The sequence below is a fragment of the Chiroxiphia lanceolata genome, chromosome 18 (assembly GCF_009829145.1).
Source record: "Chiroxiphia lanceolata isolate bChiLan1 chromosome 18, bChiLan1.pri, whole genome shotgun sequence".
Classification (NCBI taxonomy): domain Eukaryota; kingdom Metazoa; phylum Chordata; class Aves; order Passeriformes; family Pipridae; genus Chiroxiphia; species Chiroxiphia lanceolata.
The window spans coordinates 15,047,755-15,075,164 of record NC_045654.1 but is presented as its reverse complement, the minus strand read 5'-3'; the positions used below and the strand labels follow the sequence as shown (position 1 = coordinate 15,075,164).

At 45.8% G+C, this 27,410-nt stretch overlaps 2 protein-coding genes across 9 annotated transcripts; one reads left to right on the top strand and one right to left on the bottom strand.

Moving 5' to 3' along the window:
- Positions 1-5,373, top strand: UBE2L3 (ubiquitin conjugating enzyme E2 L3; the record flags this gene model as incomplete). Its single annotated transcript, XM_032706146.1, has 2 exons — positions 1-208; positions 2,642-5,373. Coding segments are annotated over 2 exons (363 nt in total), but the record flags the coding sequence as incomplete, so codon positions are not given.
- Positions 5,370-27,410, bottom strand: YDJC (YdjC chitooligosaccharide deacetylase homolog). 8 transcript variants are annotated; one of them, XM_032705621.1, is made up of 9 exons: positions 27,303-27,410; positions 24,115-24,327; positions 22,306-22,372; positions 19,749-19,921; positions 16,979-17,110; positions 11,187-11,346; positions 10,616-10,715; positions 9,758-9,935; positions 6,533-7,805 (listed from the first exon to the last, which is right to left on the bottom strand). In XM_032705621.1, the coding sequence occupies exons 4-9, from the start codon at positions 19,904-19,906 to the stop codon at positions 7,475-7,477; spliced, it is 1,059 nt and encodes a 352-aa protein (XP_032561512.1). In that variant the 5' UTR covers positions 19,907-19,921; positions 22,306-22,372; positions 24,115-24,327; positions 27,303-27,410; the 3' UTR covers positions 6,533-7,474. The 8 variants fall into 8 exon arrangements, with proteins under 8 accessions (XP_032561516.1, XP_032561512.1, XP_032561509.1 ...); XM_032705618.1 differs by having other exon boundaries at positions 27,076-27,394; XM_032705620.1 differs by having other exon boundaries at positions 27,264-27,387.

Here is a 27,410-nt window from a genome sequence, read left to right as displayed (position 1 = left end):
CATTCCGCCTTCTTATTGCAGGACAATCCTCCATATGATAAAGGAGCCTTCAGAATCGAAATCAACTTCCCAGCAGAATATCCATTCAAACCTCCTAAGATTACATTTAAAACAAAGATCTATCACCCTAACATCGATGAAAAGGGGCAGGTTTGTCTGCCAGTAATTAGTGCTGAAAACTGGAAGCCAGCAACCAAAACTGACCAAGGTAGGACTCCATGTGGAGAGAGAACTGGGTATGGAGAAACTTCGTAGTGTGTTTAAAGCTAATAATGTGTCAACTTGTCAGCTGCTGGTGCTCTTGGGATGTATTTGTTCTAAGGCTTGTGTCATGAATCACATGAGGTATGCAAAACTTGTGGAATCTCATTTTGTTACTGGCATGTGAGGTGATGGCATTGACATGTGCAATTTCCATCTCCAGGGAACCACAAAACTCCTCATGACTGAAGAGTTTATTAAGGTGGTGTCCTTGGCATACTTGAAAATTTTGGTGGTAGTTTGGGTGGGGGTTATTTTGCGTTTCTTTTTAAACAGTGACTTTAGAATCCAGAGGTGTTCAGTACATTTCTGGATGTTTGAAAGAAAGGGTCTATACTTCAAGGCTTTGTATATTTTATAATCTGCCATGTGGTTCAGTGATTTGATACGGCTTGAAATAATGCAAATCTCTCATGATCTGCTGTGTTGTGGTCTTTCATTTGTCTTTTAACTCGTTCTTCAAAAAGTTGTTTCAGTGTCAGCATCTGTTGTTACTACATGGTTGTATGAACCTGTGACAGTGTTATTACAGCCCTGCTTAAATGCCTGTTCCTTTTGCTTCACATTTCTTCTGCACTAAAAAATCACCCTCAGTCTGTTTGCTGTTTGGGCCTTTCTCAATGAAATAATGTGACATTATTATAATGTACATCAAACATCAAAGTGATTGGTTTTGTTTAGTGAGGTGTCAAGAAAGTGGAGAGATTAGGTTCATCATAAGTCATTAACTCACCTTTCATTCACATACTAAATGTGCATCTTACTGCTGTACTTTTTTATTTAGTTATGCTTAATATTAAAAAAGACTGTTATGGCAGTATAGTTTTTAAATGCTGTGGATATTGAGGCAGTTTCTGTTATGACTTTTTCTGGTGTGTGTGTTTCTTACTGTGTTCTTAAGGTTATTGAACGCACATTTTCCCTCTAGTGTTTAAGCATGCTTCGCTCAATGAGAAGGGATTGTCCCATGCAGTGTTGCTGCTGGTTTCATAAGCAGTCAGTAATGTGATGGCAGTTGTAAATCCAGGACTGGTGAGTTACTGTGAAGGAAGCTAATAGCAATTCTACATTCCTTAGATAGTTTGTTGCAGTTTCAACTCGGGATTTTTGGTAAGAAATGTTCCTGTTTAGCAGTCCAGAGTTGAGCATTTAGTTTGAGGTATGTTCCCGTTCCTGTCAGCTAAGGGTAGAAAAGAGTATGAGCTTGACAAGATCAATGCTCCAAAAGAAACCACTCTAGTATTCCTGATTCTACTGGAGTGATAAGCATTGTAGGAACTTGCATTGCAAGGGAGAATCCAGTTGAACTGCTAAGTAGATGTTTCAGAACAAAGGACGGACTCTGCCTTTCCCCACACACGCGGCTGAGCTGTGAGACACTCCTCTGCAGGATGGGGCAGGTGTCAGCGTTGGAAGTGAGTTCAGGAGGAAGCAGCTGGCCCTGGTGTGCAGTACATGAAGTGAAGAGGGTTTGTTATACTCACATTAAAAACCCCGGGAGTGCTGCCTTGTCTTAATCAGAGTAGCACAGACTTACCTCAAACGAATGTTGCTCATGCTGCTTGAGCTGTTGGCCAGGGAGATGCTCTTCGTGTAGACCTGCCCCCAGGACACCTTTGAGTGACAGGACAGGGGAAGTCCCCATCCTTGTGAGCTTTCAGTGGCCATGAGGAACGTGTGAGGAAAATGTAGCAGTAAATGTCACTGTGGTGCGTGAGGCTCGCTGTGTAAATGTCAGGGGCATTTCTGTTTCTTGAGGAATGACATTTCCTCGGTGACATAGCTGTGAGCAGGGGGGAAATGCCCCTTCCAGCTCTCACCCCTTTGTCTGCCTGGTGCATCTCTACTGGTGGCTGCCTTGGTCAAGAACTATGAGAGTAAAGGGAAGACTTGTCTGCTGTTCACAGAGCAATTAAGAGTCATAGGAAATAAAGCTGGAAAAAAGGGTTTCTGGAAGTAGGCCCAGTCACAACTGCATCACTGTGACAGGTGTTGAGAAAAATGCTTCATGGTGGAAATTCCATCTTTACCCAATCCCTTTAGATGAATTTGTCTGGGAACTTTGATTCTTTTTGAGCCATAGGAGAGTATTTCAGATGGGATGCCAGTTATAGGAAATCATTTGTAGTCCACTTTGGTCTCTATTCATGTTGATTTTGTTTACAAATACAATTTTCTGGTGTTCATTCATGGTCATTGAACAAAATCTTGGCATAATGCTCCAGCTTACTCATATCCTGCGTTTGAAAAGGCCCGAGATTTACGGGGATGTATTTAAATGCAGTTAAAGCTCTTTTCTTACTGGGGAATTTTGCTTATAGTTTGATTTTTAAAAATTAACCATCTTAGTGTCTGATGGTCTCTATACTTCTTTTGACAGTAATCCAGTCCCTCATAGCACTGGTGAATGATCCACAGCCCGAGCACCCCCTCCGGGCTGACCTAGCTGAAGAATACTCTAAGGACCGTAAAAAATTCTGTAAGAACGCTGAAGAGTTTACAAAGAAATATGGTGAAAAGCGACCAGTGGACTAATCTGACACAACTGCTGTCAGCAACGTATGATAGAAGATCGGAGCAGTGCATTTGAGACACCCCGTAAAGCAGGACTCTATGGAAAATTGACAAGTGCCACCTTTCGGTGTGAACTTGTGGCTGTTACTAACTTTCTACAGTTTTCTTAATCAAAAGTGGGCTAGGTAACCTGTAAAGAAAGGATTAAAATTTAAGATGTTCTAGTTCTGCTTTCTTTGTTTAAAAATCACTGCTTCAATATACTTTAAAGTACGCTGTTTTCTTTTTCTTGTCAGAATTTATCAAAAATATCTTAGACTTATATTCTGCCCTTAAATTGAAAAGGTTGTGGCTGTCATTTCTTATTTTTCCTTGCCAGTTCCCACTATCTTGAGTTCATTCACTGAATTTTAAACCCCCTCCTCAAAGTGATGTCTTAGGAAAAATATCCCAGTTCTGGCAGAAAATGATTGAGTGTTTGGCAGTTTCGTTTACTTTTCTTTTTAAATGTTGCACTGTGCTTTGTGGGACTTGTTGCAAGTTCCCCTGAACTTCAGTTTGTAACATAATAAACAAAAACCAACCCAACCCTACAAAACCAATCAGAAATAATGTCTGGGTCTGATGTAAATCTGGCCAGTGTCTATTAAATGGGGAAACCCAAGTTTTTGTGTGCGTCATTGAATTAGAATGTGGCTTATGTTCTGCTTTTGGAATACTTCGGGGAAAAAAATCTGTAGCAAACAAGTAGTGGAATGTGATTTCAAATTTCCTTCACTTCTATCCTTAATACCTATGCAGAGCAGCGGGAATGTGCACAGAACAACATTGCAACCAATCCAGGAGAGTGTTAGAAACTGAGGACCAAGAAGTACCAAAGTGAGAAACTTTTTTTGAATCTAAAATTGATATTTTGGAGATGTTCATTTGGAGTTAAAGAACTAAACCTGACAGCACGGCTGTCATCTCTGAACGTTTTCCATCAGAATGCGTAAGAAACACCTGTGTTTATAGGATGGCACTTGTGCCCCTTCCCAGCCCCTCTGCTGCCGGGTTCTGCCAGCACTGGAGCAAGGACAGGGCTGAGTAATAATGTGTGAATGTGCTTTGCTGCTGCTGCTGCTCCTGTGTTTAAACACACGGGTTGGGTGATTCAGTGAGTGTTCAAGTGTCATTCTGGCATTGTGGCTTAATCAGGCAGAGCTGTTTGCCAGTTGCTCTGGTGCACTCCTACGCATGCTGAAGGAAGCCCTTTCTGTTCAGACCTGAGCATCCTTGGCTGTGTCCCTGCTGCTTGTCACCTGCCTTCTCTCCCCAGTTCAGTGTGATTTGTAGCTCCATGGTCAAACTGCCACACAGTCAAACTGCCGTGTCCCCCCTACTCTCCAGCTGGGGTCTGTTACTGAGCAAACGAATTATCTCCAGAAATCCATCTGGGAGCACATATCATTTTGATGTGCAGGAAGCTGAGTTAGAAAATCCCTGACACTTAGGTGGTTGCCTATACTCTCAAATTCAGTTTTAATACAGCCTCTGCCTTTGCAACCTTTCAGAACTAGTGGGTCAACCAGCAAGTCTCTCTTGGTTTTAATGTCTTGTGTATTTGCTATTCCTTCATTCATCCCTCTCATCTGGCTTTCATTTCTGATTTAGTGTAAACAATGACAGCCCAGTACCTCACGTCTGTTGAAAGTAATTTTTTTTTATAAGTTAGGGAGCTAAGAAATGTTATGTTTAAGTGTTCTTAGACAGATTCTTTGGCAGGTAAATAAAGTTAAACCACATTCACCTTATTTACAGGAACTTGCATTTCCTAAGTGTTTTCAGGCTTGTGAGAGCACTATTACCAAATTTTCACAGCTTTGTGTCTTCATTTGCAGAAAGTTGGTACCGATTCTGTTTCATTCACGCTCACTTGGATTCATAATAAATTAATGCCAAATTATCTGTCAAACTGAAGCGTGTAACTTCCACATCACCTGAGTCACTGTACCTTTGATCATGTCTGTTGGCATGGAAACGTACCATTCTCTAAATTTTATTTGAAACAAAACTGTAGCATTAGTTTGCTGCCCTCATTGCTACTCAGTAGTTACTCTGTGGTTGTAAAGCCTCTCAGGTCAAAGACTGCATCTGTCTGCGTTGCTGTGACTCGGATGCCGTTGGAAGGGAAGGGCTGTGTGATCCAAGGAACTCGAGTCATGCAGTGCTGCACCAGCCATTCCAGTTCCAGCTGCAGAGGTCACATGGAAGACAGATCCTGCTATCAGTTCTCTTGGTGTGTTCTCCATAGTCCAGTTGCTAAAGTGTGAGATGTGTAACCCAAGTGCTGATGCTGTCTGGGGGCAGCCTCTGAACAAAGGGATCCGACACTGTTGTGTGGCTGAAGTCTGAGGAGAAGAAATCCAAGTGTGAAGTCCTATGTTAACTCAGGAAATCCAGCTCTTGTTCTCTCTGGTTCCCTAAGCCATGCTGAATTCTAAACGTGCAGTTGAACATCCACAATAAAAGCAGCACACTGGTGAAACTACACCCAGGAGTACTGGTATAGGCTTCCTGCAAGTCCATTCTGCTACCCTAATAAAAATTGCTCTCAAAGGCTTTGTGGCATGGTTTTATTTTCAGAGAGGTCTGCGGGTTAACTGGAATTGTAGTATCGTTTGTAATTTGGACTTGAGTTGCCTTTAAAGCTTTCATAGAACCACTGAGAAATTTCCTTATCACCCTACATGCAACTGAAAGGTTCCCTATTTAGAAGTCTTTTAGTATTCTTTATTCATTTCTCCAATTAAACGAAAATTTGGGGTTTAATGCTGTTCGTTTACATTTTGTGTTTGCAGTACAGTGCTCGGGTACTGCTGCTGTCAGGTTCTAGTGCTCACCTGCCAGGAAGTGCCTCCAAAAATCAACAGGTGTGTAACGTCCAGTTGGTTGTGATCAGGGCAAATTCAGCGGTTAGAATATGAAGCAATTTAAACGTTAAAAATAAGGCTTAAAAATGTCCATGAAAACGCGATGACCAGCTGAACTCTGTCCCGTCCCGGCGGTTGCAGTGATCCCGGTGGACGCTGGGCGGCGCTGGCGCGTGGGCCCGCTTGGAGCGCGGGTCTGTCCCCACTGGGAGAACCTTTGGGAGAACGTCATCCCAAAAGGTAACAACTGCCCTGGTCAGACCCAGCCGGGAGTGCTTTTAAAAACAAACTTGTCATATATCTAATTAATTCTCTGACAATGATTTAGGAAAGAATCTGGAAAAATATTCTCTACAGTATCCTTGTTTTTCCTATTTGTACAGGACAAAAATGTCCTCAGACGTGTTACAGGGAAGATCAGATAGTTCCCATTAAGGATAGAAAGACAATGGAAACCCTTCTGGAGCTCCCAGGCAGCCACAGGGGAAGCAGAAAGGTGGGTGGGTTTAGTTCACTCACCAGCTGTAACCAAACCCTAAAGCCTCCTGAAGCACTGCAATAGAAAAGGCCTGAGTTTATTTTTCATTTAAAAGAATGACAATCATATTGACATTTTTAATATTAAAAAACATAGTTAGCAAAACCGATTACATTAAATCACTTATGTGCAGAAAATGAGCATAAACAGTCTAAAATAATTTCTCCCCATGTGAAAGTTCTATAGGAGTGACAGGGCTGCAGTTAAGAGCGTGAAGCATTGCTGGGGCTTATTGGAGTTCAAATGCTTTGGTGGCAGGAATAAAAGGGACAGATACAGGGACCTTGTTCCCTTGCAGACCTGCTTGTAGCTGGCACAGGGCTGTCCCTGTGTTTGTCCTGAGGGGCAGTGGGCGGGGCAGGATCAGTTGCTGCTGCAACTGCTCTTGTACACAGCAGTTACTGAAATAGCAGATGAGTCAACAGTTGCTGTTCTTGCAAAGTCATCCAAAAAATAAGAAAGCCTCTCTGAAAGGGCTGTGGCCAATGTTACTTTCCTACAGGAGCTTAATGCCAAGAGGCAACGTAAATAGGCAGGGACAAAATTACTCCCAGCTGAGGTGGCTCCTGGAAGGGACTGCAGATCCCACTGTGCCACGTGTATTATCTGACTGCTCTGAGCAGAGGAATACTCTGAAGGTGACGTGCCCTGCGCCTCTCCCCATCTATGAGCAGGGATAAGTGGAGGGGCAGGGACCATGACAGTGCTTTAGGAAAACCAAATGCTGAAGGTTTCTAGGCCTCCCATGACCTACACCAAACGGCTGCTCCAAAGCAGCACCTGCTCCCCCAGAATGTTTATTTTTTTGCCATTAAGTCCAAAAAGAGAAATGATGGTACCTATCGTACCTATGGACCATTAAGTCTAAAAAGAGAAATGATGGTGCAAAGCGTCTCAGAACAGAGCACACCTCTGCGGTGGTCCTTCGTTGACAGGAGCTGAGCCCTGGGAGGCAGCTGGGCCTTGGTCGCTGTCCTGCATTGCGTTGGGGTGTCATAGAAGGGGTATGTCACATTCAGAGCAGATGCTGTGGCCTAAAAACTGGCAGTCGTGGCTCTGGGGCACTGCCTGGAGCTGCTCACAAGGTAATGCTCTTCCATTCCCAGGCTGTTCTCAGCTCCTGTCAGCTGTGCCAGGGAGTGTGACACTGGTAACAGTGGTCTGGCTTGTCTGGACACCAGCAACTACCTGGCTTCAGAGGATGGATGGATGGATGGATGGATGGGTGGGTGGATGTCTGCTCGTTTATTTAAAGATCTTTGAATGAACACAGCTGAATGTTCCTGCTTTTGTAATGGCTCTGCAGCTCCGGCTTAATTAACGTCTGGAGTTCATGGAGGCGCTCCCAGGACTGGGAGAAATCATCCGGTCCTTCCCCACAGCCACCAACGGGTGGGACACTGGGGTACCCCGGATGCACCATCAGTTCAATGGTCACTGTCCTGCTCTGCAATGCCGGGTGTGCAGGCGAGGGCGCCCTGGATGTGACCTCCACGATGGCAGAGTTGATGGCACTCCAGATGCTGCTCACAGACATGTTCTTGCCCATGGTGCTCAGGCCTATGTAAATGTCAGGCCACCTGGAGCCAGGGGAGGGAATACTGATATTAATGCTAACGAGGTAGGTAGAGAGCTGTGTTATCTCCAGTGGATTGGGAATCAAAATTTACCTACAATGTAAGACCAAAAAGGGGGAAGGGGATTTTAAAACTTTTAACTATAAGCAAAAGTGAAAACAGAACCTCAAGCCAGTTATGCTTTCTCTTTCCTTACTGAAACGAGGATCCTATTTCCAGCAGCACTTCTGCAGTGACAGAACTCCCCCAGCATCAGCAGCGCTGCTGAGACTACTGACATACACTGTATCACAGCACAGGGGTTGTTTGGTATCTGTGAGCTTACAGGTGCATTTTGTTGGCCCAAAAGGGAAGAGCAGAGCTAAACTCAGAAATGCCACACTATCAAAATAACTTACACCTGAATAATAACCCTCAGGTAAGTAGAAACAAAAGTGACTGAAATAAAATGGAAACCACTCAGCTAAAGAAGTGTTCTGCCAGAATGTATCAAAGAGCCATAATAACTGGACAAAATGCTACTACTAGAGGACAGCTACAGGCTGGTTCTTAGTAGCTTCGACACAGATCTTTTTTCAAGTCTGGCTGCAAACACTGGCCCTAGTGCAGCCTGAACAAGCCCAAGGCAGGTGAGCCAAGTGCATGTGAGGGCAGAATGAGAACGTTTTTGGAAGAAACCAAGGCTGCAGTTTTTACCTGCATGATCAAAGAAGAGCCCAGCTGAACACTGGGCTCTTCTTGAAAAGAGTTTGCAGGACTTAGCAGAAGAATTTGAAGTGTGAATATAGTACCCTTGCCGACACCTCGCTGCTGTGAAATGAGCAGAGCCTTGTGCTCTCTGGCATCACAAGCCGGCTCCAGGGGCTCAGTGCGGTCCTTCTGCACAGGTGCTGAAGTCGAGCTGCAGCACTGAGTTCCCGAGCTTTCGGTTCCCTGGGTTTCCTCATGTTCATGTTTTGGTAAGAGCTCGCCCCCCCTCGCCTGCCCCACCGGGAGCGGCCGGAGCGGGGTGGATACAAACACGCAGGTGCTCGGGTGGCCCCGCCAGTTCCCCTGTCTCCCGGGCAGCCCCTGAGCGTGCAAGGTTTCCACCGCGCTGTCCGGGTGTGCACCTGCCCGAAAGGTGCGTTACTCTCCTCCTGAACTGCCCTGTGAGTTGCTGTGCCCTTCCTTCCCTTAGAAACAGGCTGGAGCACGGCCCATGGGCTCTGAAGGGATGGGGCAGGGTGAAATGCCAGCCTGATGCTGGTGTTCAGGACAACTGATACCAAAAAAATTAACTAAAAAAATAACTTTTTCAGTGGACCGAGAAAGTAACAAAATCTGCCCCAAAGGACAGGTGACTGCAAGGGTATCAAGTGAAATGTCTTTAATCCATAAGGCACTGTTTAAGCTTATAAGAAAAGTATGTTACTGGGGGAAGGGCTGAGCTTTTCGGACTTGGCCCCTGAGGTGCAGGACAGACAAGGCTGTTTGCTTAGAGCAGTGACTGCTAGCTGTGGCACTGCGAGCTCTGAGCTTCTTGCTTTCCCTTAACGACAAACACTTGTTTCTAATTAGTCTCTTTCCTGCTACTTAAAACCCTTTCTTCACTCTGCCAGGTAGATGAAAAGTTATTTCTTGAAACCTTTCCCTAGATCATACTTTTAGTATTCCAGTGTTGATGCAGCATTTCTCTTGCCACCCCAGATGCCAGGCTAATGCAGCTTCACTAGGAAGGCTGAGAAACATACCCTGAAAAGAACATTCCCTTTCAAGTGAGGAAGTGAGTCATCTCTGTTCAAACAAAACTTCCCAAGCCCTAGTGCCCCTGACACTTTTGTACTCCTCCTGAATCTCTCTGTAAGCCCAGAAAAGGAAAGAGAAAGGTGGTGTTCCATTTTTGAAAGATACTATCAGGAACGGATAAGATCTTAAAGTTTTACTGCAAAAAGGATGGGTAATGCCTGTCTTACCTTATTCCATGCTTTGTAAACACATCCACTGTGTTAAAAGAATCTTCTTCTACTCCCAGATAAAAGTCCATCAGGGATGGTGGAATCCAGTCACAGTTATGAAGGCCTGGCTCTACTGGGACACGAGTGTACTTAATCCCATATTCCTCTAACACCTCTGCAAACACATGCCTGACCTCTGCAAATATAACCAGGGACAGTATAGTCAGGAATTGGGGTAACCAGCTCATCATCTCCCCTGTGAGATGTTAGCACAGAGGCTTCTTTCCTTCCCATGTTCAAGAAAATAAAATCACATTTGGTTTATCTTCTGCTGAAATGGTTTTCTTCATCTGGATAGGGGTCACCTATGCTGGAAATATTTCTCCCTCACCCTCTGCTGTAGGTGCCTTGTAGGTCTTCCCTTCAGCACTGAGCATTTAGTCCAGCCCCCACTTCTAATTGAGTGACTCTGGTCTTAAAGAGTGCACTAGAGGTGACCGCGTTGTCAGGAATGAGTTCTTCATCAAGTCCCTGCAGGTCAGAGCAATGTTATCCAGAGGCAGTTTAGAACTGGAGTGGGGAAACCTGGATTCTTTTTTTAATCAGTTTTCTGTACCACAGTGACCTTATTTTCAAAACGAGGACAAAAGGCACTCGCTCATCTCTTAAACATGCTGGGACTTGTGGGCAGGGACTGGGATGGAACTAACTGACAGGATGGAGCTCTTGTAGCACCTGAAGAGTCACCAGCTTTTGCAAACTGTAGAGCAAGTGTCTTATTGCTCAAACAGGGAGCTGTGGCAAGGGGAGGCCCCTCTGTAGTGACACTCTGACTCCCTCACCTGCTTGGCACTGGGAAGAGGATTTCCTTCTCACCTGGGAGGACGTGGACGTGCTGGTGCCCATCCATGTGAGGAGGTAGGTGACCTGTCAGCTCATGGAACAGCTCCACCTGGGCCTTTAGCTCCTGCTTCACCTGTGCCACAGAGAAGGGTCAGAGCAAGACCTGTCAGGAGGCTCAGAGCAGGAGAGTGGAGGGGCTGCTGGGGACATCACTGGCCAGGAGTCAGGACCTGGCCCTGGGAGGCACCAAGTGCTATGATTATAAATGGATCAAATGGATGTGCAGCTCTGCTGGGTTGCCCAGAGCCTCCCCCAGGCATGGGACTCTTTGTGGTACTGGTCATAGGGATGGTGCTGATACAGGGATTTTCTAAAATACATAGGGCATTTGAATACCCATTTCCCTTTAAAATGATTCTGCCTTTGGCAGAAGGAGGCCCAGGTCCTGGAAAGCCACCTCCAGCTGCACAGGCAGTACAGTCATCTCTAAGCTTACTCACAGCTGGGATCTGGGAAATTTCTTCAGCTGTTATGTGTTGGGATAAATGCAGACTGATCTTTACCAGGAAAGCAAGTTGCAGGGTTGTATGTGGTCTTCTCCTACCTCTGACATGTTCAGGAGACCTCTTGATAGAGCTGTTCTGAATCCCATTTTTCCATGGAAGAATCCATCTTGGTTGAGCAGAGAAGAGTTTGTTTTGAGCACCTCACACACAGGGGAGCCCTCAGAAAGGTTGGCATGAAGGCCTATTGGGATGCTGTACCTGTAACAAGAATGAAATATCTGCTAAGCTTTGCACCTCCCTTACTGTGGCCAAAGTAGGGGGGGGAGGAGATTTCAGTGAAAGAACTAGACTGATCTCAAAAGTGTTGATGTACTCACTGAAGCACATCTTTGTATTTCTGCTCTGCTAGAAAGAAAAGCACAGTGACCCTAACCAGAGCGGAATATCTCCAGATAACCACCATGTGCAGTCTGCCAGGGGCCAGTCCGTGAGACTTCCCAACTCTGCTCCCACCCTGGCTCACATCATGAGGTACTCTGGGCTAAATGCTGTAACTACACTTAGTAACTGCAGTTACCAGCGATCAACAGAAAAATCTGGACCTTGTATCCTTTTCTAAAACACTTCATTAGCTGTTGCCAGGTATCCCATTGACTTGTTCACCATATTAAAGATGGTACATTTGAGACATCTGAGTTTTACTTGACTAAAGCTGCCCTTAAGTAGAATCCAGTGCCCAAGGCAGCTGTTATGGCAACAGCACAGGCTACAAGTGTAAATACTGTCTGAGTTTAAGAGTTTCCTGGTCCAAGGGGCTGCAGCTGGAATTGCCTGCAGTGTCATGGTTCCTATGTACTGGTGCAGATGATCACTCAGCGAGTGACAAGGCTGAGCAGTATAGAGCAACACCTCTCTGGCACAGCCAAAGGAATAGTGCAGGGGGCTCATAGTGAAGTGTAGAACCTTGCTAAGGAAGCACAAGGGTACAATTGATTAACTAGTTGCACTCCAACAATTTTTAAAAAAATGAAACTCTGGAGCTGGCGTAGCTGGAAAGCCCCTCTGAGCCACAGGGCTTAGAGGAGTGTTGGTGTTTCCTTCTTGGTCTGTTGCCGTGGGATTTAGGTGCTGAAAAAATCTCCAGAGCAGTTAATTAGGGGTGAGATAAGAAAGGGTTTATTTGCCAAGGCTAAGATGTTACAAGACATGAGCCCCTGTGCCCCAGATGTTACATTTTATAATACCATCCATCCAACCCCAGATGTGTCCACCCTGTGGCCTTTACTCTGGTCCACCCCGGGTCCACCCCCTTAAAATGGGTCTGGGGTGCATTTCGGGACCCCCCATTCATCCCATCTTCACCATCATCAGAGCACAAAGGGTACATAGTTACCTAATTCTTGACCGTATTCTGTGGTTTAGGCCCAGATATGCCGTTCTGTCAACTGTCTAGGCCTTGCCTTGACAAAAGACTAAACATTTCTATTAGATTTGGGGCTATGAGTGATATAGGGAACATAGAATGGGGTAAGAGGGTTAAGGAATGTATAAACAAGGGTACTGGAGAAAGGGAAAGGGACAAGGGACAAAGAAGGGAGGGTTTCTGCTTTTAAAACCTACTTATAAAACTTACAAGTCTTACAAATATTAGAAAAATAAAAAACCATTAGGGGCTTAAGGCATCAGTCTGTGCTGTGGATTCCCCTACAGTGAAAACAGGACTTGTGAGTGCTCAGATTTGTGCTGGGTCTCATTAGCATTTCTGCAAATCCTCAGAATCAGCAGCCAAAATGACGCTTTGAAACTTTTTCCAAGACAAGCCCTGGCCTCCGGCTGACCCAGTAAGTGCATGACAGAATTGCAATGTTCCACCTGTGCTGCCCAAGCTGAGTGCAGAGTGAATTTCAAGGCAACAAGTCTGTGATGCATTAAATCCTTCTTGGAACTTCTGCACGAGGCTGCTAAAACTGAGACTGGTCTGTCCCTGGTACAGCCCTTGTACCACAGGGAGGAAAAAAAAACCAATCTCCGTGTAGGCAAAGTGTGCAAAAACCAGATCTTCCCCTTCTGTCTGCTGCCCTGAAGCTGACTGGTAAAACAGCAAGTTACTGGAGACAGGACTGTGGATGGATTGGTCCAAGTCAGAGTAATTTAGCTCCTTCGGGTCCTAAAGCTTTGACCCTCACAGGGCAGAAAGTCTCTTTCCTGGCTCCTCCATGTCTCGCGCTCCAAGTAGATGGTGCAGTTAGTTGATAGATACTACTTCTCAAAGACATAAATGTTAAGAGTCAAGTTATATGCTCAGATCTTTGGAACAAAATGAGTCCATGTCTTTCCAGTCCATTGTGTGATGAAGGAGTTCGAATGTTTGTTTAATGGAGCAAAAGAGCTTGTGGGGAGAAGGATCTCCGCTGTTTTTTCTGACCTAGTGATTTCTGTGCAGCAGGGCCTGATTGTTTTGTTGATGATAAATATTCCTCTGGTGTTCACACCTGAGGCCTGAACACATGACACATGCACAGTAACTCCACAGAAGTGGAAGGTGCTGTCATTGCGAGTGTGGCCCTTGGGCAGGCAGCTGGGCAGGAGGCAACTACAGAAGGGGTGCTGTGAGAGGAGGGCTTCCCCTCCATCCTGTGAGCTGCTGGGCACCCTGCATGAGCCCAAAGGCAGAGGAAGATCCTGTGGTTTTGTTTTGGCTTTTTTCAGAAGTCCACCCCAGATTCTTTTTCACGTCTTTGGGAAGCTGCCCAGCATCAGCTGGAGCATTATTTGTACCAGAGTCACTGCTGTTTGCAAGAAAAAAGGATTCATGTGTTACCATGAATCAGCAGATGGAATTTTTTTGTTGTTATTTCCAGGAGAAGGCAAGACCCTTCGACAGGTGTGGGACAATGAGAAGTCAAGTGCTGCACTGGGGAACATGAGAGCTGCTCCTTGCCTGAGCCAAAATCAGCCCCAGAGCTGGGGAATGTGTGGAATGTGGAAGTGCAGAGAGAGCTGGCCTTGTCCTGGCTGTAAGGGGAGACCCTGACTGTAACATTAGAGCATGTTTCAGAGCTTTGGCCAACACCAGCTGAATATCTTAATAGTTTTCTCATGGAGTCATTCCTGGTTGGTTAGACAGACTGCTCAGGCTGAGGCATCTAAAGAGGAATTGCTCGTGTTTAATGGCTCTGGGATACAGGGACTGAAACCAAAACTCAAAAAGCAGCATGTGAGAAACTTGATCAGAAATATCACTCTGTGGGAGATGCACAGAAGCAGGAGTGCTGGGAAGGCTGTGAGGTTATGGGAAGGAGGACAATGCAATCAGTACAGCAGAGTTCTGCTGCAAGCCAGCTCTTCTCCCCACAGACTGCTATACACAAGGGATTAACTCTGCTGAGCACCTCTCACTACTGAAATGCAGATCCTGCAACCCAAGGGCAATGCCAAGGCAGGCTGCATTGTAAAAAAGGAAAGGAGAAAAGTCAGGTAGTGGGAATATCCTGAAAGGGCCCCTTTTTCAGAGTGCAGATGATTGTTTCTGCTACCCAAACATACTTTACAGTTGCCCATATCTTTTCAAAGGCTGTAAAATATCTGTTATTTTACTGGCTGAAATATTGAGACCAGCAGCTCAAGTAGCTTATATAGCATGTGATGCTGCCCTGGCAACAGAGCTCAGCTGTTGTGCCCAAGCCCTTTCCAGAGAGGACAGGGTGAGCCCTGTCGGTCACTGCTGGGCAGGTCTAACTGCTAATTGCTCACATAAGACCCAAAATAAAAGGGTTGGCATTGAACTTCAGGCAGTAGTTTAGTTTCTGCAACGAAAACACTGCGGTAACAGCTACCATTGCCAAAACAAAATGATGCTGAGGAATCTGCTTGGTGTCTCTAAGCTCTTCTTGGTGGTTGTTTTAAGCAGCAGCAACCCTTCCACAACCTGTTTGGAGAAGCCCATGTCCATGTGTTTTCAAGTCCATCCCAGTGCTCTGGAGAATGCACAGATGTGAAGCTGGATTTAGCATGGGGGTTCAGTTCACTCCTGATAAAGCCAAAGGACAGTGTCTAGAAGTGTGTGCTCCTACAGCACGAGCAGCATTAGACTGGGCTGCCTGGGAGCTTGCTGAGAAGAGGTTCAGGGCAGTAGCTTCTGCAGCCACTGAGGTTATTCTGCTAGTGATTTATTTGCACCCAAATTTGGCTGTTAAACCAGCCTGGCTCTGTGGTTCTCTGCTCAACATCCCTTGTAAAGGTGGAGAAAAAAAGAGGGGGTTGTGGGAAGAAGGAAATACCCTCACAACAAGTGCTACAAGAGGCAAGAAGGAATTTACCCTGGAAAGATTTCCGAGTCAGCAAGCTCAGTCCAGTAATCAGACAGAGGAAATACAATCAGCTAAACTGCTTCCTTTTCAAGTAGTTGCTTGTTTTGCCACACGGGTGCTCTGAACAAAGTCTCTGCTGAGGCAAAGTGCTCTGTGCAGCTGCAATCCCTGTTCATTCACATCCTTAGCAGTAAAGGCAGCCTGGAGATGGTTACCACCCTGAGTCACTCTTTTAAAGTGCCCACCATCTTTGCACATTTCTGAGCTTGGTGGACGAGTAACAGTGTCCTTGGGTTCTGCCTGGCCATGGCAGGGGACTCTGTGCAGTCCCTGTGTTCCTGGGAGCAGTTGCAGTGGCTGAGGGAATTATGTGATTCACCAAAAACAGTCCCAACTGAGTTGCTGAATGCTGCAGGCTCTGGCATAACAATAGCACTTACCTTTTCCTTGATGTGTAAACAGCTCCCACCTTCAACATCCTGTTTGTGCCATCCAGGAAATTACTGTTCATCAGGTTTCAGCCCAAGGGTGACACAAGTTAGAGCCTCATATATCTGTACCTAGACATCCTGCTTCAGTAAACATCCATGTCTGAAGCCAGACAAAGTCTGAGGCCAGACAAAGCAAGTCTGTGCTTTGTGCAAAAACATGCAAGTCTTAGTTTCTCCATGTTGGCATTTGCATACTTCCTCCCCCCCACACTTTCATCATTCAGCAAACTGTAAGATTTGCCTTTCCTCAAATAGCATCTTTTCTCGCTCTAATACCACTAAAGCCTTATTTCTGCTGCAAGAAATGCTCCAAAGCCTCTGCAGTGTTAAGAACTGGTGCTGTAACATAGCTTAGGGACCTGAGTTTCTGTTGTAATTACATCTTTGTATGAAGTGAAGCTCCTGTGTCTATAACCTTACATCAGCAAAAAGTGCTGTTGCCAGTAAAGTCACTATGATCTGGAATTACAGTTTAAGGCCTTGGATTGGGCTCCACCCCTATCCAAACAGTTCAGCAGTGGTGCTGTCTGCTGTGTGATTAACAGTCACATAAAAGGGTGATGAGAAAGCATGAGAGATTTCTAGATTAGTCGGATGTTAACTGGGAGTGTCAGAATTAAGTCACAATTTACACACGCATTTTGCAATTAGTGTTGATGGGAAAGGAAGTGAAAACATAAAGAGCAATTAAATGTGGTTTGTTAGATTCTTCTGTTAAATGTACCCAGATGTTGTAGGGGCTTCAGCTTTTGTGTAGCTGATGTTCAGCATTTAGACTGTGAAAAAACACCCAGTATATGGCAGCAAACTATCTTTCTATCTCTGTCTCTTTCTATCTCTGTATTTCCACTGAAAAATGAAGGGATTTATTCATTTCAGGTTACAAAATAACCCTTCCAATTTCAGGGAAAGGCTCTGGAATAATCACCAAGAAGACTGGCTGACTTCAAGACAGGGCTTGCTAAGTAGAAAACTGAGATTATATTATATGGATAACGAGGAAGTCACAGTCAGTCAATGCCACACAAAGAGAAAAGTTTTGAGTTACTGAAAAAAACTTTAACCCATAATGGTAGCCTGTTCTCCCACCTGCTGTTCCAGTTTTGTTTTTCTCTGGCAGTTGCTATCAGTAGGTTTGTCGTTTGGTGATGGATCAGCCCTCTGCTGAAACTTCTCTGTGTCTGAAGCAAGTGGGTCCCTTCTTTTAGCCCAGTTGTGACACTGAATGAGAAAAGCCCAAGATCCTGAGTCTGGATGTTAGGGAAGGTGTATTTTTTAGTTCTTGGGTCTGCTGCAGGTTCTGCAGTTAGTTTGTGTTAGAGCTGGTACTAAGATCTGCTGATTATCATCACATTTCTGCCAAGGCTTCTATTTAAAACTCAGGGCAACAGATGGTATACCCAGAAACCTACAGAATTACCATGAAAATGAAAGCTAGAACTAAATTTCAGAGGAACCATGTTCCTTTCTGAAGGATGCTGAGTTCTAACTTTGCAGGGCAGCACGAGGTGCTTAGGGAGGAAAAGTTGTCTTGCTACTAATTAGCTTTGCCTGTGTCCAATTTCCCGAAAACAAGGGGAGGAAAGAGAGCTCAAGACTTGCAGTGACAAGCCACCATGTCACAGACAGTTAATCAAGAACCACTCAGATGATCTTCAGAAGCCAAAGAAGCAGTCCATCACTCTGACAATCCTGCACACATGCACCACGTCACGTTAGCGCTCTGGTGCAAAAGACCAAATTCCACAGCACTGGAACAGGCCCCAGCAAAGAACAAGCTATTTGCTTCAAGCCTCTTCCCTCAGCTGGTGACAGATCCACTCTTCCTGCTTACACCACTGATCAAGGCTGAATAGGGGAAGATAAACTTGGGGAGAAAAAAAACCAGGCAGGCTTTCATCCCTTAAAACACAAAGCCTCAATATTCACAGTAGTATGCGAAATGACACCAAGCAGGGGGAAGAGGGAATAAGAGTGGCAGGACAGTCAAGCAAGTGATGCTTTCTGATTTTTGCACCACAAGATGAGGAGGATTCAATGACATTTCTTGTAAGTCGGACCTATTTGGCATTCGTGTACATCAGCCTTTGCAACAGAAGAATAAATATCTCAGGGGTGACACAGGAGTTCATTTACACACACAGGTGCCAAGTAAGCAGCAGTTGAGGCTGGGCTTGCATTAGAACGTGAGGAACCCCTTTTCCCCACACCTGCAAATGCTCCCCCCATGCCTGGGTAGAGCTGAATACAGCTGCAGAGAGTTACACAAATGAGGAACTGTAGAACCTGGGCTGTTGATCTTTAGTGTTGGCAGATGTTCCCAAAGTACCCCTGCTTATATGCTCAGAAATAGGTTTAAATCCATTTCATTCACATCCACAATTCAAAATTACCCCCACCCCCAAAGAAGAAAATGAAATTGTAGCAGCAGGCTGCAGCTTCTGCTTTCACCTGCTCTCCAACCTGGCTTTTCACACCAAATCTGCTGTCAGCACAAGTGTCATGACCTGGATTCAAAGATGCTTTTTAAATCTCTGATTACATGGCCTACTTTCTGGCAATGGAAACGAGGCCAGGTGGATGCTATTTTAGAAGCCTTCTAAAGACCATGGCTAAAATAGCTGACAACATTACTGGACCACGGGGTCTTAAAGGGTTTCACAGGGCCTCTGTGTCTGAGAGAAGTGCTGGCTTTATCTCTGTGTTTTGTATTTCATTTGTTTCATTTACTAACAGGACTTTAGGAATCCTAACAGTGTGGTGCCCCTCCCCTTATCATCCCCAGGCAATTCCTCTCTCAATGTTTGTGTGGAATCTCCAGCCTTTTTAACAGACCAGTCTGTCACTAACACCACACCTGCCTTTCCTCTATCATCCTACACTGAAGAAGCTACAAGCAATATCCAAGTACCCCTCATGGAACTGTCCCCTGCAGCAGCTACATTTGAAGCATAAGGTCTCGGTTTGTTTAGTACCAGTACAACTCCTTTCCTTAAATTGTTTCTCAACCCTGTTGCTCTCTCCTTCAGGTCATATTCCTGTTTCCATGTTCCTGCCCACACCAGAGCTGAAGCATTAGCTGGGTTTTACCTCCTAAATACAAGTAATGCTTCCTATTAAAAGATTTGCTGGACTAGTCCACGAGACTGCCACGGAGCATTTGATCTGCTGCAGAGCTAACTCTGCCAGCAACCTCTGAAGCTGGCAAAGAAGTAGGTGTAAGGTATCATCCCTCTCTTTATGCAGTTTTAACAAATGTATTTATCAAATCTAGAATTAATAGAAATATTTATGTGCTTTTTAAAAAGGTTTCTGGGGTGGGGAAAAAAAATCAAGTTTTCCACTACCCAGGTTTATAACTAAGCCCTTGCAGAATCACACCTTTCCCTGATTCTGCAATGAGCCCAGATGACCTTGTGTTCATCCTGGCTGAAATGGATCAAATTAAATGAGATTTAAAGATTTGTGCTTTTATGCTCTAATAGTTTTAGGGGTAGCAGATTGGGCTGAGTGTATAATGTGCACTTTCTTTCTGATGATGCATCTTTTAGAAGTGTGGAAAGAGAAAGTCTAGCAAATCCAAATTCTACTAGTCAAACTGTATAAGTGGCTTCCTGACCTGAGGGGAAAAAAAGGTGTGGTGGCTAATACCAGAGAAAGACCATTATGGGTATGGTTGCAGGCCACTGATTTTACTGTGAAGAGTCTTAGTAAATGTGCCTGAATCCAGTTTTCTTATACCAGCCTAAGCTATGACACAGTATTTATTCTGGGGCCACAAAATGTTAAATTTTCCAGGCTTGGCTTTCCGTGGAGTTTGTGGAGGCTGTTCCCGAGGGAGCTAAAGAAAGTAGCTTACCTCCTTGCCAGCTTCGCTGCATCTGCTGCAGCGCTTCCGTTGACTAGAAGGGACACGTTAGATATCGCACCGGCCAGGAAACAGTCCACGATGCCTTGGTTTCTCCGAGGACAATAGCCAAAGTCATCTCCAGTTACTATTAGCTTCACCTGAAGCATCCTTAGATGTCATCCCTAGCAAAAAAAGTAAAGGAGGTTAAATCGGAACACTCGGCAGTCTGCAGATCACAAGCAAACAGGAAAAGACAAGCTCACCGGGATCGAACTCGATGGTGACTCAGCCCCTGACTACTCCTGCTCCACCTCATCCCGCCGCTGGCTCGCAGCGCAGGGGCCGGATCTGCGTGTGGCCGCCGGGCTCACACCAGCCCTGCCCCTCGCCTGAGGAAAGAAAGCCTTGCCTGCACTTTGTACCGCCGGGGGTGGGGAGCGGGCGAGGTCAGGGACTCGGTGGAATGATTTTATCGACCGAGGGCGCGTCAGGGGTTCGAATTCTGTTCCTCGGGCACACCCTCGCCCGCAGTGCGCAGCGAAATGGCCACGGGTGCAGATCACCTGAGGCCACCCCGCAGCCGTGACGTCCTCGCCGCTACCGATGCCCGGCTGCGGGCCGTGTCCCCGGAGAGCAGAGCGGCCTCCGGCGGCCCAGGCTCTCCCTCCCACAGCGGCAGGGGCACCGAGGTCCGCCGGCCTCCTCTCGCCCCCGGGGCGGCGCGTACCTCCGCTGCAGCCCGGTCCCGGTCCCAGGGCCGCCGCCAGCTGTGCCCGCCCGCCCCGCCGCGCATCCCCGCGGCAGCCCCGACCCGGAGCTCCCCCGCGGAGAAGCGAGAGCAGGGCGGCCCCGCCGCAGCGCCGGCGCCTCCGAGCGCGCCGAGCACCGGGATCCGCCCTGCTGGCGGCCTCTGGCGGCGACGGCACGGCACGGCACGGCGCGGCACGGCACGGCACGGCACGGCACGGCACGGCGCGGCACGGCACGGCACGGCACGGCACGGCACGGCGCGGCACGGCACGGCACGGCACGGCGCGGCACGGCACAGCACGGCACGGCGCGGCTGCAGTCGGGCTGCCGCAGGACCCGTGCCGAGGTGCTCTGGCGCAGGGCCTGGGGTTGGCCCCGTGCCGCTCTCTGTGCCGCCGGCTCTCTTGGCAGCGCAGGGATCGGACGTCTCTCCCCACAGAATGTGTCAGGTTGGAAGGGACCAGAGTGGGTCATCTGGTCCAACCTCCCCACTTAAGCAGGGTCATCCCAGAGCACATGGTGCACGATTGCATCCAGATAGTTCTTGAGTATCTCCAGAGAGGAAGACTCCACACCCTCTCAGGCCAACCTGTTCCAGTGTGTGATCATTCACACTGTAAAGAAGTTCTTCCTCGTATTCAGGTGGAACTTCCTGTGCATCAGTTTCTGCCCTTTGCCTCATCCTACTGACTGGCACCACTGAGCAGAGCCTGGTTCCATCTTTTTGGCATCCTCCGTTAGATACTCACATACATTGATTAGGACCCCTCTCAGTTGTCTGTTCTTGAGTCTGAACAGGCCCAACTCTCTCAGCCTTTCCTTGTAAGAGAACTATTTCAATCCCTTAATCATCTTTGTTGCCCTCCACTGGCCCCCTCCAGAAGCTCTTGTACAAGACACTCCTGAGGTGGGACCTGCCTGCAGCTGCGGGTGGGATAAGCAATTCAGTTTGTGCTCTGTGGTGGCTTCAGTGCAAAATTGATCATCCCAACGAGGCCATGAATATATAATCCTGCCATCCATGACTCTCATAGTAGCCACTTGCTTGTTCTTCCCCACCTTGATTTGCTGGCAGTGTGCACTCAGTCTGAGTTTAGAGCCATAAGTCAGCAAACCCTGGCCAGAAGGTGCCACAGTTCTTGGTGCTGGGCTGAGGAAGGGCAGGGAGAACAGAAAAGTTTCACAGAGGGCTGCTTCTAAGATGCTGTCGTTCAGTCTGGATGTCAGCCAGTTCTCCATCAGTCTGCATGTAAAATCCTGTTTGTCCTGGCATTGAACTGCTGCCTTTTCTTATTGCAGAAAGCTATTCTGGATCTACCAAAATGAAAGTGCTGAGTACTCAGCTTAGAAATGGTGAGTGGGAGATACTAACAGCCTATGGAAGAAGATGAAGTTCTATCAAAGCCGAATGAGCCCCTTTTTGGTTTGTAATGTTTTCCCAAAATATTCACCTGCTTCTGATATTGCAGGAGAAACAACAAACTCATGCTTGGGGCAGGGAGTGTGGTAGGTCAGAAAGTGCCATGGTAACATGTCCATGGATCCGGGGTAGCTGTCCTGGTGGTTGCTGCTAACCTGTTCCAGGAAGCAGGGATCACACTGGGACTGGGACTCTTGCATGGCTGATGGTGATACCCATGTCTGAATCTGTGCCAGTATGGAGGTAAAAGAAGAAACAGCAGTTAAGCGCAAGCACAGGCTTCTTGGAAGAGCAGCTGGGGTGAACAGGTTGGAAAAAGCTTCAAGGGTTGTTTATGTGGACTGACCATCCTGCTGCTTAATTCATAGATAAGGCAAAGTTATTTGGGTTACTTACTCTGGGCAGTCCTTGCATAAAGAAACCAAAGCCTCCAAGTGTCCCCTCTTTCAGCAGAATTCAACTCCTGAAAGGCAGACAACATATCCACACCCCAAAGTCAGAGATATGATGTGCAGGCACAACCAGAGACTGGCTGCCCTCAGCAAAGGAAGAACCATCAGTTTGGAGACAAACAAGCACAATTCAACACGGGGAATTCCACTCTTTTCACACCTGTAGCTGAGGTATGAAAGATCTGTATGTGGGGGCATGAACACCTGCATAGCTAGTGGTTTTCCAGGCCTGTTTCCTCACAAGGAATTTGGAATCAGTGAACTGAGGTAGGTTGAACCCAGTCTATCTTCAGGCTTCATCAACTGCACACCACATAGCAAACTGCTACAGCACTTTGGGAGGGAAATGCCTCTGCCTCCCACCTTAGAGTGCTCTGCAGCAGAAAAAAGTGTTTCCATTAGCCTGAGGGCATTTTGAGGGGCAGCTAAGATTTGGATGATTATTTGTAAGCATATTTGTAAGCATATTTCTGAAGGAGAAAAACGCAGAATGAATGGTAGCAATGTTATTCAGGGAAGAATTTGTTTCCTAGGCTGTGCTCTCTGTAGGCCACGAAATGGGAAGCACTGGGAGACTGGGAGCATGGGAGACTTCTGCTGCATCTAGGGTGGACATCATCTGTTTGTCACTTTCTTACTTTTTCTTGCTCTTCCTTGATGTGTAAACAAACATTGACTACTGGAAATGATGGTGAGAGCTGGAGACAGCTTTCTGCCTGTTCAGTGACCCTTTCTCATAGTAAAAAACTATATGGAATTAAATTCCAAACAGATAGAAAACTTGCTAAATGTTCATTCTGGCAATTCCTGTGAGCATTTCCATCATTTAATAGGTGTATGGCTCTGTTACACAAAAGTTTTTGATGCTGCGTGAAGGTTTCCAGTGAGTGCCCTTGACACTTCAGATAGGATATTTGTGCAACTGCTACTTGCTTCCTCTTCTGGGAGACAAACATCACAGCCTGCCCACATTCCCCAAGAGGCTTCATTTACTGATGAGCACTGTTACTGTAACAGATGAAGTCAGCAAAACTCTGAAGTTATGTCTTCAATCAAATATAAGTACCTCCTGCCTTTGCAGATGCAAACTCTGGGGTTTTCTACCTCTTTCTAGTACTGCGAGTGCTCCCTGCCCCTGCACAGGTGAGAGGCACTACATAAGAATCTTAGACAAAGCTTGGCTTCTCAGCCTTCTTAACCTTAGTATGTGTTTAATGCTATTAATGGTAACATCCTTCTTAAATATTTAATGCAGTTCCTAGAGGCTTTTCTTTTCTGATTTCATTCGTCTTTACCCAGCTGTCCCTCCAGTGACTGGAAGCAAACACTCCCCAGCAAGCAAATCTCGCCCCTGTGCCATTGCCCCTTAGATGCCAGCACAGCACTTCCTCTGCAGCCTATGTACCCCATCTAATGCCAAAACAGCCCTTGCAGCTGACTGCCACATAGTCCAGAAAACAGAACTAATGTCTCCAAAAGTCCCTAAAAGTCTACCATGAGAGCAGAGCACTCAGTGAAGCAGGCTACTGCTGAACCTTTAAGAGAAAAAACCTCTAAAAAGTCTAGTAGTACAAATGATAGCCAGGGAGAAGTATCTATTTGATCAGACATGGAAGAAGAGATGGCTGTAGGAGCATGAGTATTCCTTGTCATCTCAAAAGAGCTCCTTCTCCAGAAAAGCTAGTGCTACCAATGAAAACATTGGGAATGCCTCAGCAATGTAACATGTAAATTAATCTGGAAGATCACTCACAGGGATTGTTGTTGTCTCCCGGCATCACTGAAAGCACCTGGAAAACCTCAGCTGATTGAATGGAAATGCACATTAATTTCTTTGGAGTTTTGAGGGGAGATCCCGCATTCTTGAAGCACCAGTTCGGTTCGCTGAGAGATGGTGACAACATTACTGGACACAGATTGCCAGGACTCTGCAGAACTTCCAAGGAAATCTTCTCTACCTCAAAGACTAGAAACAGAAGACAGAGATTAAAAAATCCTCAACTCTATTCCCCCAGACGAAAAAATCTTCAATTTAAACATGTATATATGTATATGTTAATACTTTTTTTTTTTAATCAAAAATCTTCTGTTTATTTACTTACTCTGCTTGTTCTTACATTATGTTTATATCTACTGAATGCAAAAATCTGAACAAGTTATTTTGGATATCTAGTCCTTAAACAACTTAGGCTGAGTGATAAGGAACTGTAATTCTATAAATTTCTGGCAAGCAATTTTTTTATTTACTGTTCACTATTTGTATCAGGCTTAGGGGTCACAGTTAAAAGAGCTCTGTTGAAAGGTATTCCAGTGGAGATGAATGTTTGATCTGAAGTGAGGTTTACGAACAGCTATTCATCAGTGTAGGGTGAAAAAAGGAGACAGAAAAAAAACACAGAATGTTTACAGACCTGGTTCTCTACTGTTACTGCCTTGAGTTCAGTACAGTTCATCCTTATTGATATCAGAGAAAGGACCAGATGCAGAGAAAAATCAGTGGAAGAGCTCGTGTGGATTTGTCTTTGTATCAAGTACTAATGTCTTCAGAATTGTGCCCTGTCTTTTTTGCCTAAGGTTCATGTCAGTGTGAGAAAGAATCCAGGTGTTACTGCAATGTTTTCTGTAAATCAAAGGCTCTCTATACCAATAGATGCACCAGTGCTTTTTGGGGTGTAGATCAAGCCCAGGAGCTGCCAGCTCTGCTATCGTAGTTGTCAGTCACTGTTTTTGTCATGCAAAGCAAACAGAAAGTTTAAAGCATCTTTAACAAAGGCCAATATAAAAAGGAAACCCTTTTTTCTATAATCTGTTGCATTGGGGCAGCATATTCTGAAATTTTCTTGCGACACAGATTTTTCATTCCTGTATGCTAAAAGCATTTGGCAGTACCAAATCCTGTTTTTCAGGGAGGGCTGTGTTATACCTACAGCTGCACCTGAGTAGAAATGGCAGGCATTTTTAAAATCCTTGAAAATCAAATGTGCATAAGGACTGCAGAGTTAAGTGACTGAAGGCAGAAAGTTTTCTAGTTACATTTTACATTCTCCTCTTTTACAGTACTGTTGAATTATTTTGTTCATAATGAGATTCCTATCAAAAAAGCTGATATTTCCATGACCAGTGTGCAGTTACATAATTTCTGAGGCAATTTTACCTGTATCTTACAGCAATCTACTGGAAACAATAGTGGGCCCTGTCACAATGGGTGGTTGTTAGTTGCCGTGTTTGGCATTGATGGGTTCTTTGTTGGCAACCATTCTAACCCAATTATGTTTCTAAAGTAGGACTGAAAAGCGTTGTAGGGAGCACCGTGTAAATGGCACTAAATGCACTGAGACTGAGCGACCTCCCAGAAAGACAGACAGGTGCCAGCTAAAGCCCCATATGATTGATTTTCCATGGCTAAAATGGCAACCACAGACATCTGGGTTTGCCCCACTTAAAACAACAGCAGCAAATGTGAGCTGTTGTCTTGGAACAGCAAGGCCACTTAGAATGACATAAAAATATGGTATTTGACTATCAATAGGGGATCTTTTGCTTTTCTGTGAGTAAACCTTTATACTTCCAGCACCAGGAAATGAGTTTTCAGTCTTGAGAAAAGCACAGTGTGTGTCTGTGTCTGTGTCTGTGTCTGTGTGTGTACACACATGTGCATGTGACAGAGTTTAGTACTAGGGCTTGTTTTAAAGCAGACCTGGCATTTAAGTCAGAGACTTTTCTTAGATGTAGGTATAGCTAAAAAAATGGTCCAAAGCCAGCATAAAGAAAACTAACCATTTAATTGAGTGGTATCACAGGGGTTGGAAAAAGCCTTGCAGCTCCAAGACTGGTGGAAGAGGGAGAGAGTCAGCTGAGCATCTTATGACATTTGCACTAGCCAGCAACACTAATATGTTTTCTAAATCATCCTGCAATAGAAAGTGCAGCGTTTCAATTCTTTGCTGTTGCAGGCACATAATACCACTTTTACCAAGACTTAAGTCCCAAGGCAGGTGCCCGTCTACCTGTTTCCTTGCCACTGAGAAGATCCAAATCTTTTGCTCTGTCAAATTACTTTGTATTACTCAGGACTCACAGCAGGCTCTGATGTGATACATGGGTCAATCCAATGAGCAGTTTCAGAGGCAAAAGTTAACAAACTGTGTAGAAGTTCATGTGTCCTTTGTCCATGGCTGCTTCCTATTCAGACTTTTTTTTTGGGGGGGAGGTATTCAGTTTGCAAAACTATGCAATGAAGGACAGTGTGTATGTTGATTTATGCAGGTGTTTTTTCTACAGAATAGAGTTTAGTAATCTCTTTGTTAGAAGAGCTCCACAAGAGACTGAAGCACAGAAAGTGAACTTCAGGATCCAAAAGCAAAGATGTTATTGCTACAACTTACTGTTACAGCAACCAATATTAGTTCTTCTTTGTGTAGTGTTTATGCCCTATTATCAGAAGCTCAAATACAATCCAGGAATTACTGGACCAGTGATGTATTATCATGCAAGTCAATTCACAAACACGAATTCCCTTTGTTCTTCAACACTATCTTACTTTTCTCTGCAAATCCCCCAAATGGGTAGATATTTACTCAACTTTAAGAGCAGGAACTGCAGGGAGGAGCAGTCCTAAATGTGCCACCTACCAGCTCTGAGCTAAAAGTGGCTTGAACGCAGCAGCACAGGCTGATTGACCTCTGGCTGCCCGAGGCTGTATCTAAACCATTACCTGTACTTGGGCTGGTGACCCCCGAGCAGCTTTGTGCCTGACAGTGCTCTCGCTGTGAGGACCTTTTTTCTTCTCCTGGCTCTGATGCTAATTGGACAGTCCTCCTTGCAGCAAGGCCTTTGAGCAACCAGTCAGTGTGACCTGGCTATAATTTTTCATACAGCCCAGAGTGGACAGCAGCAACAGACCTGCATCTCCTCCGACATTCTCGGCAAGGGCAAACTTACAGTGAGATCAGCACAGCCGTGTCAGAGCTGCCTCGGCGGTGACACCGCTCCGGGCCGCCCGTCCCGGGGGACTGACTCTAACGGAGCAGCGCCCGCGGTTCTCCTTCG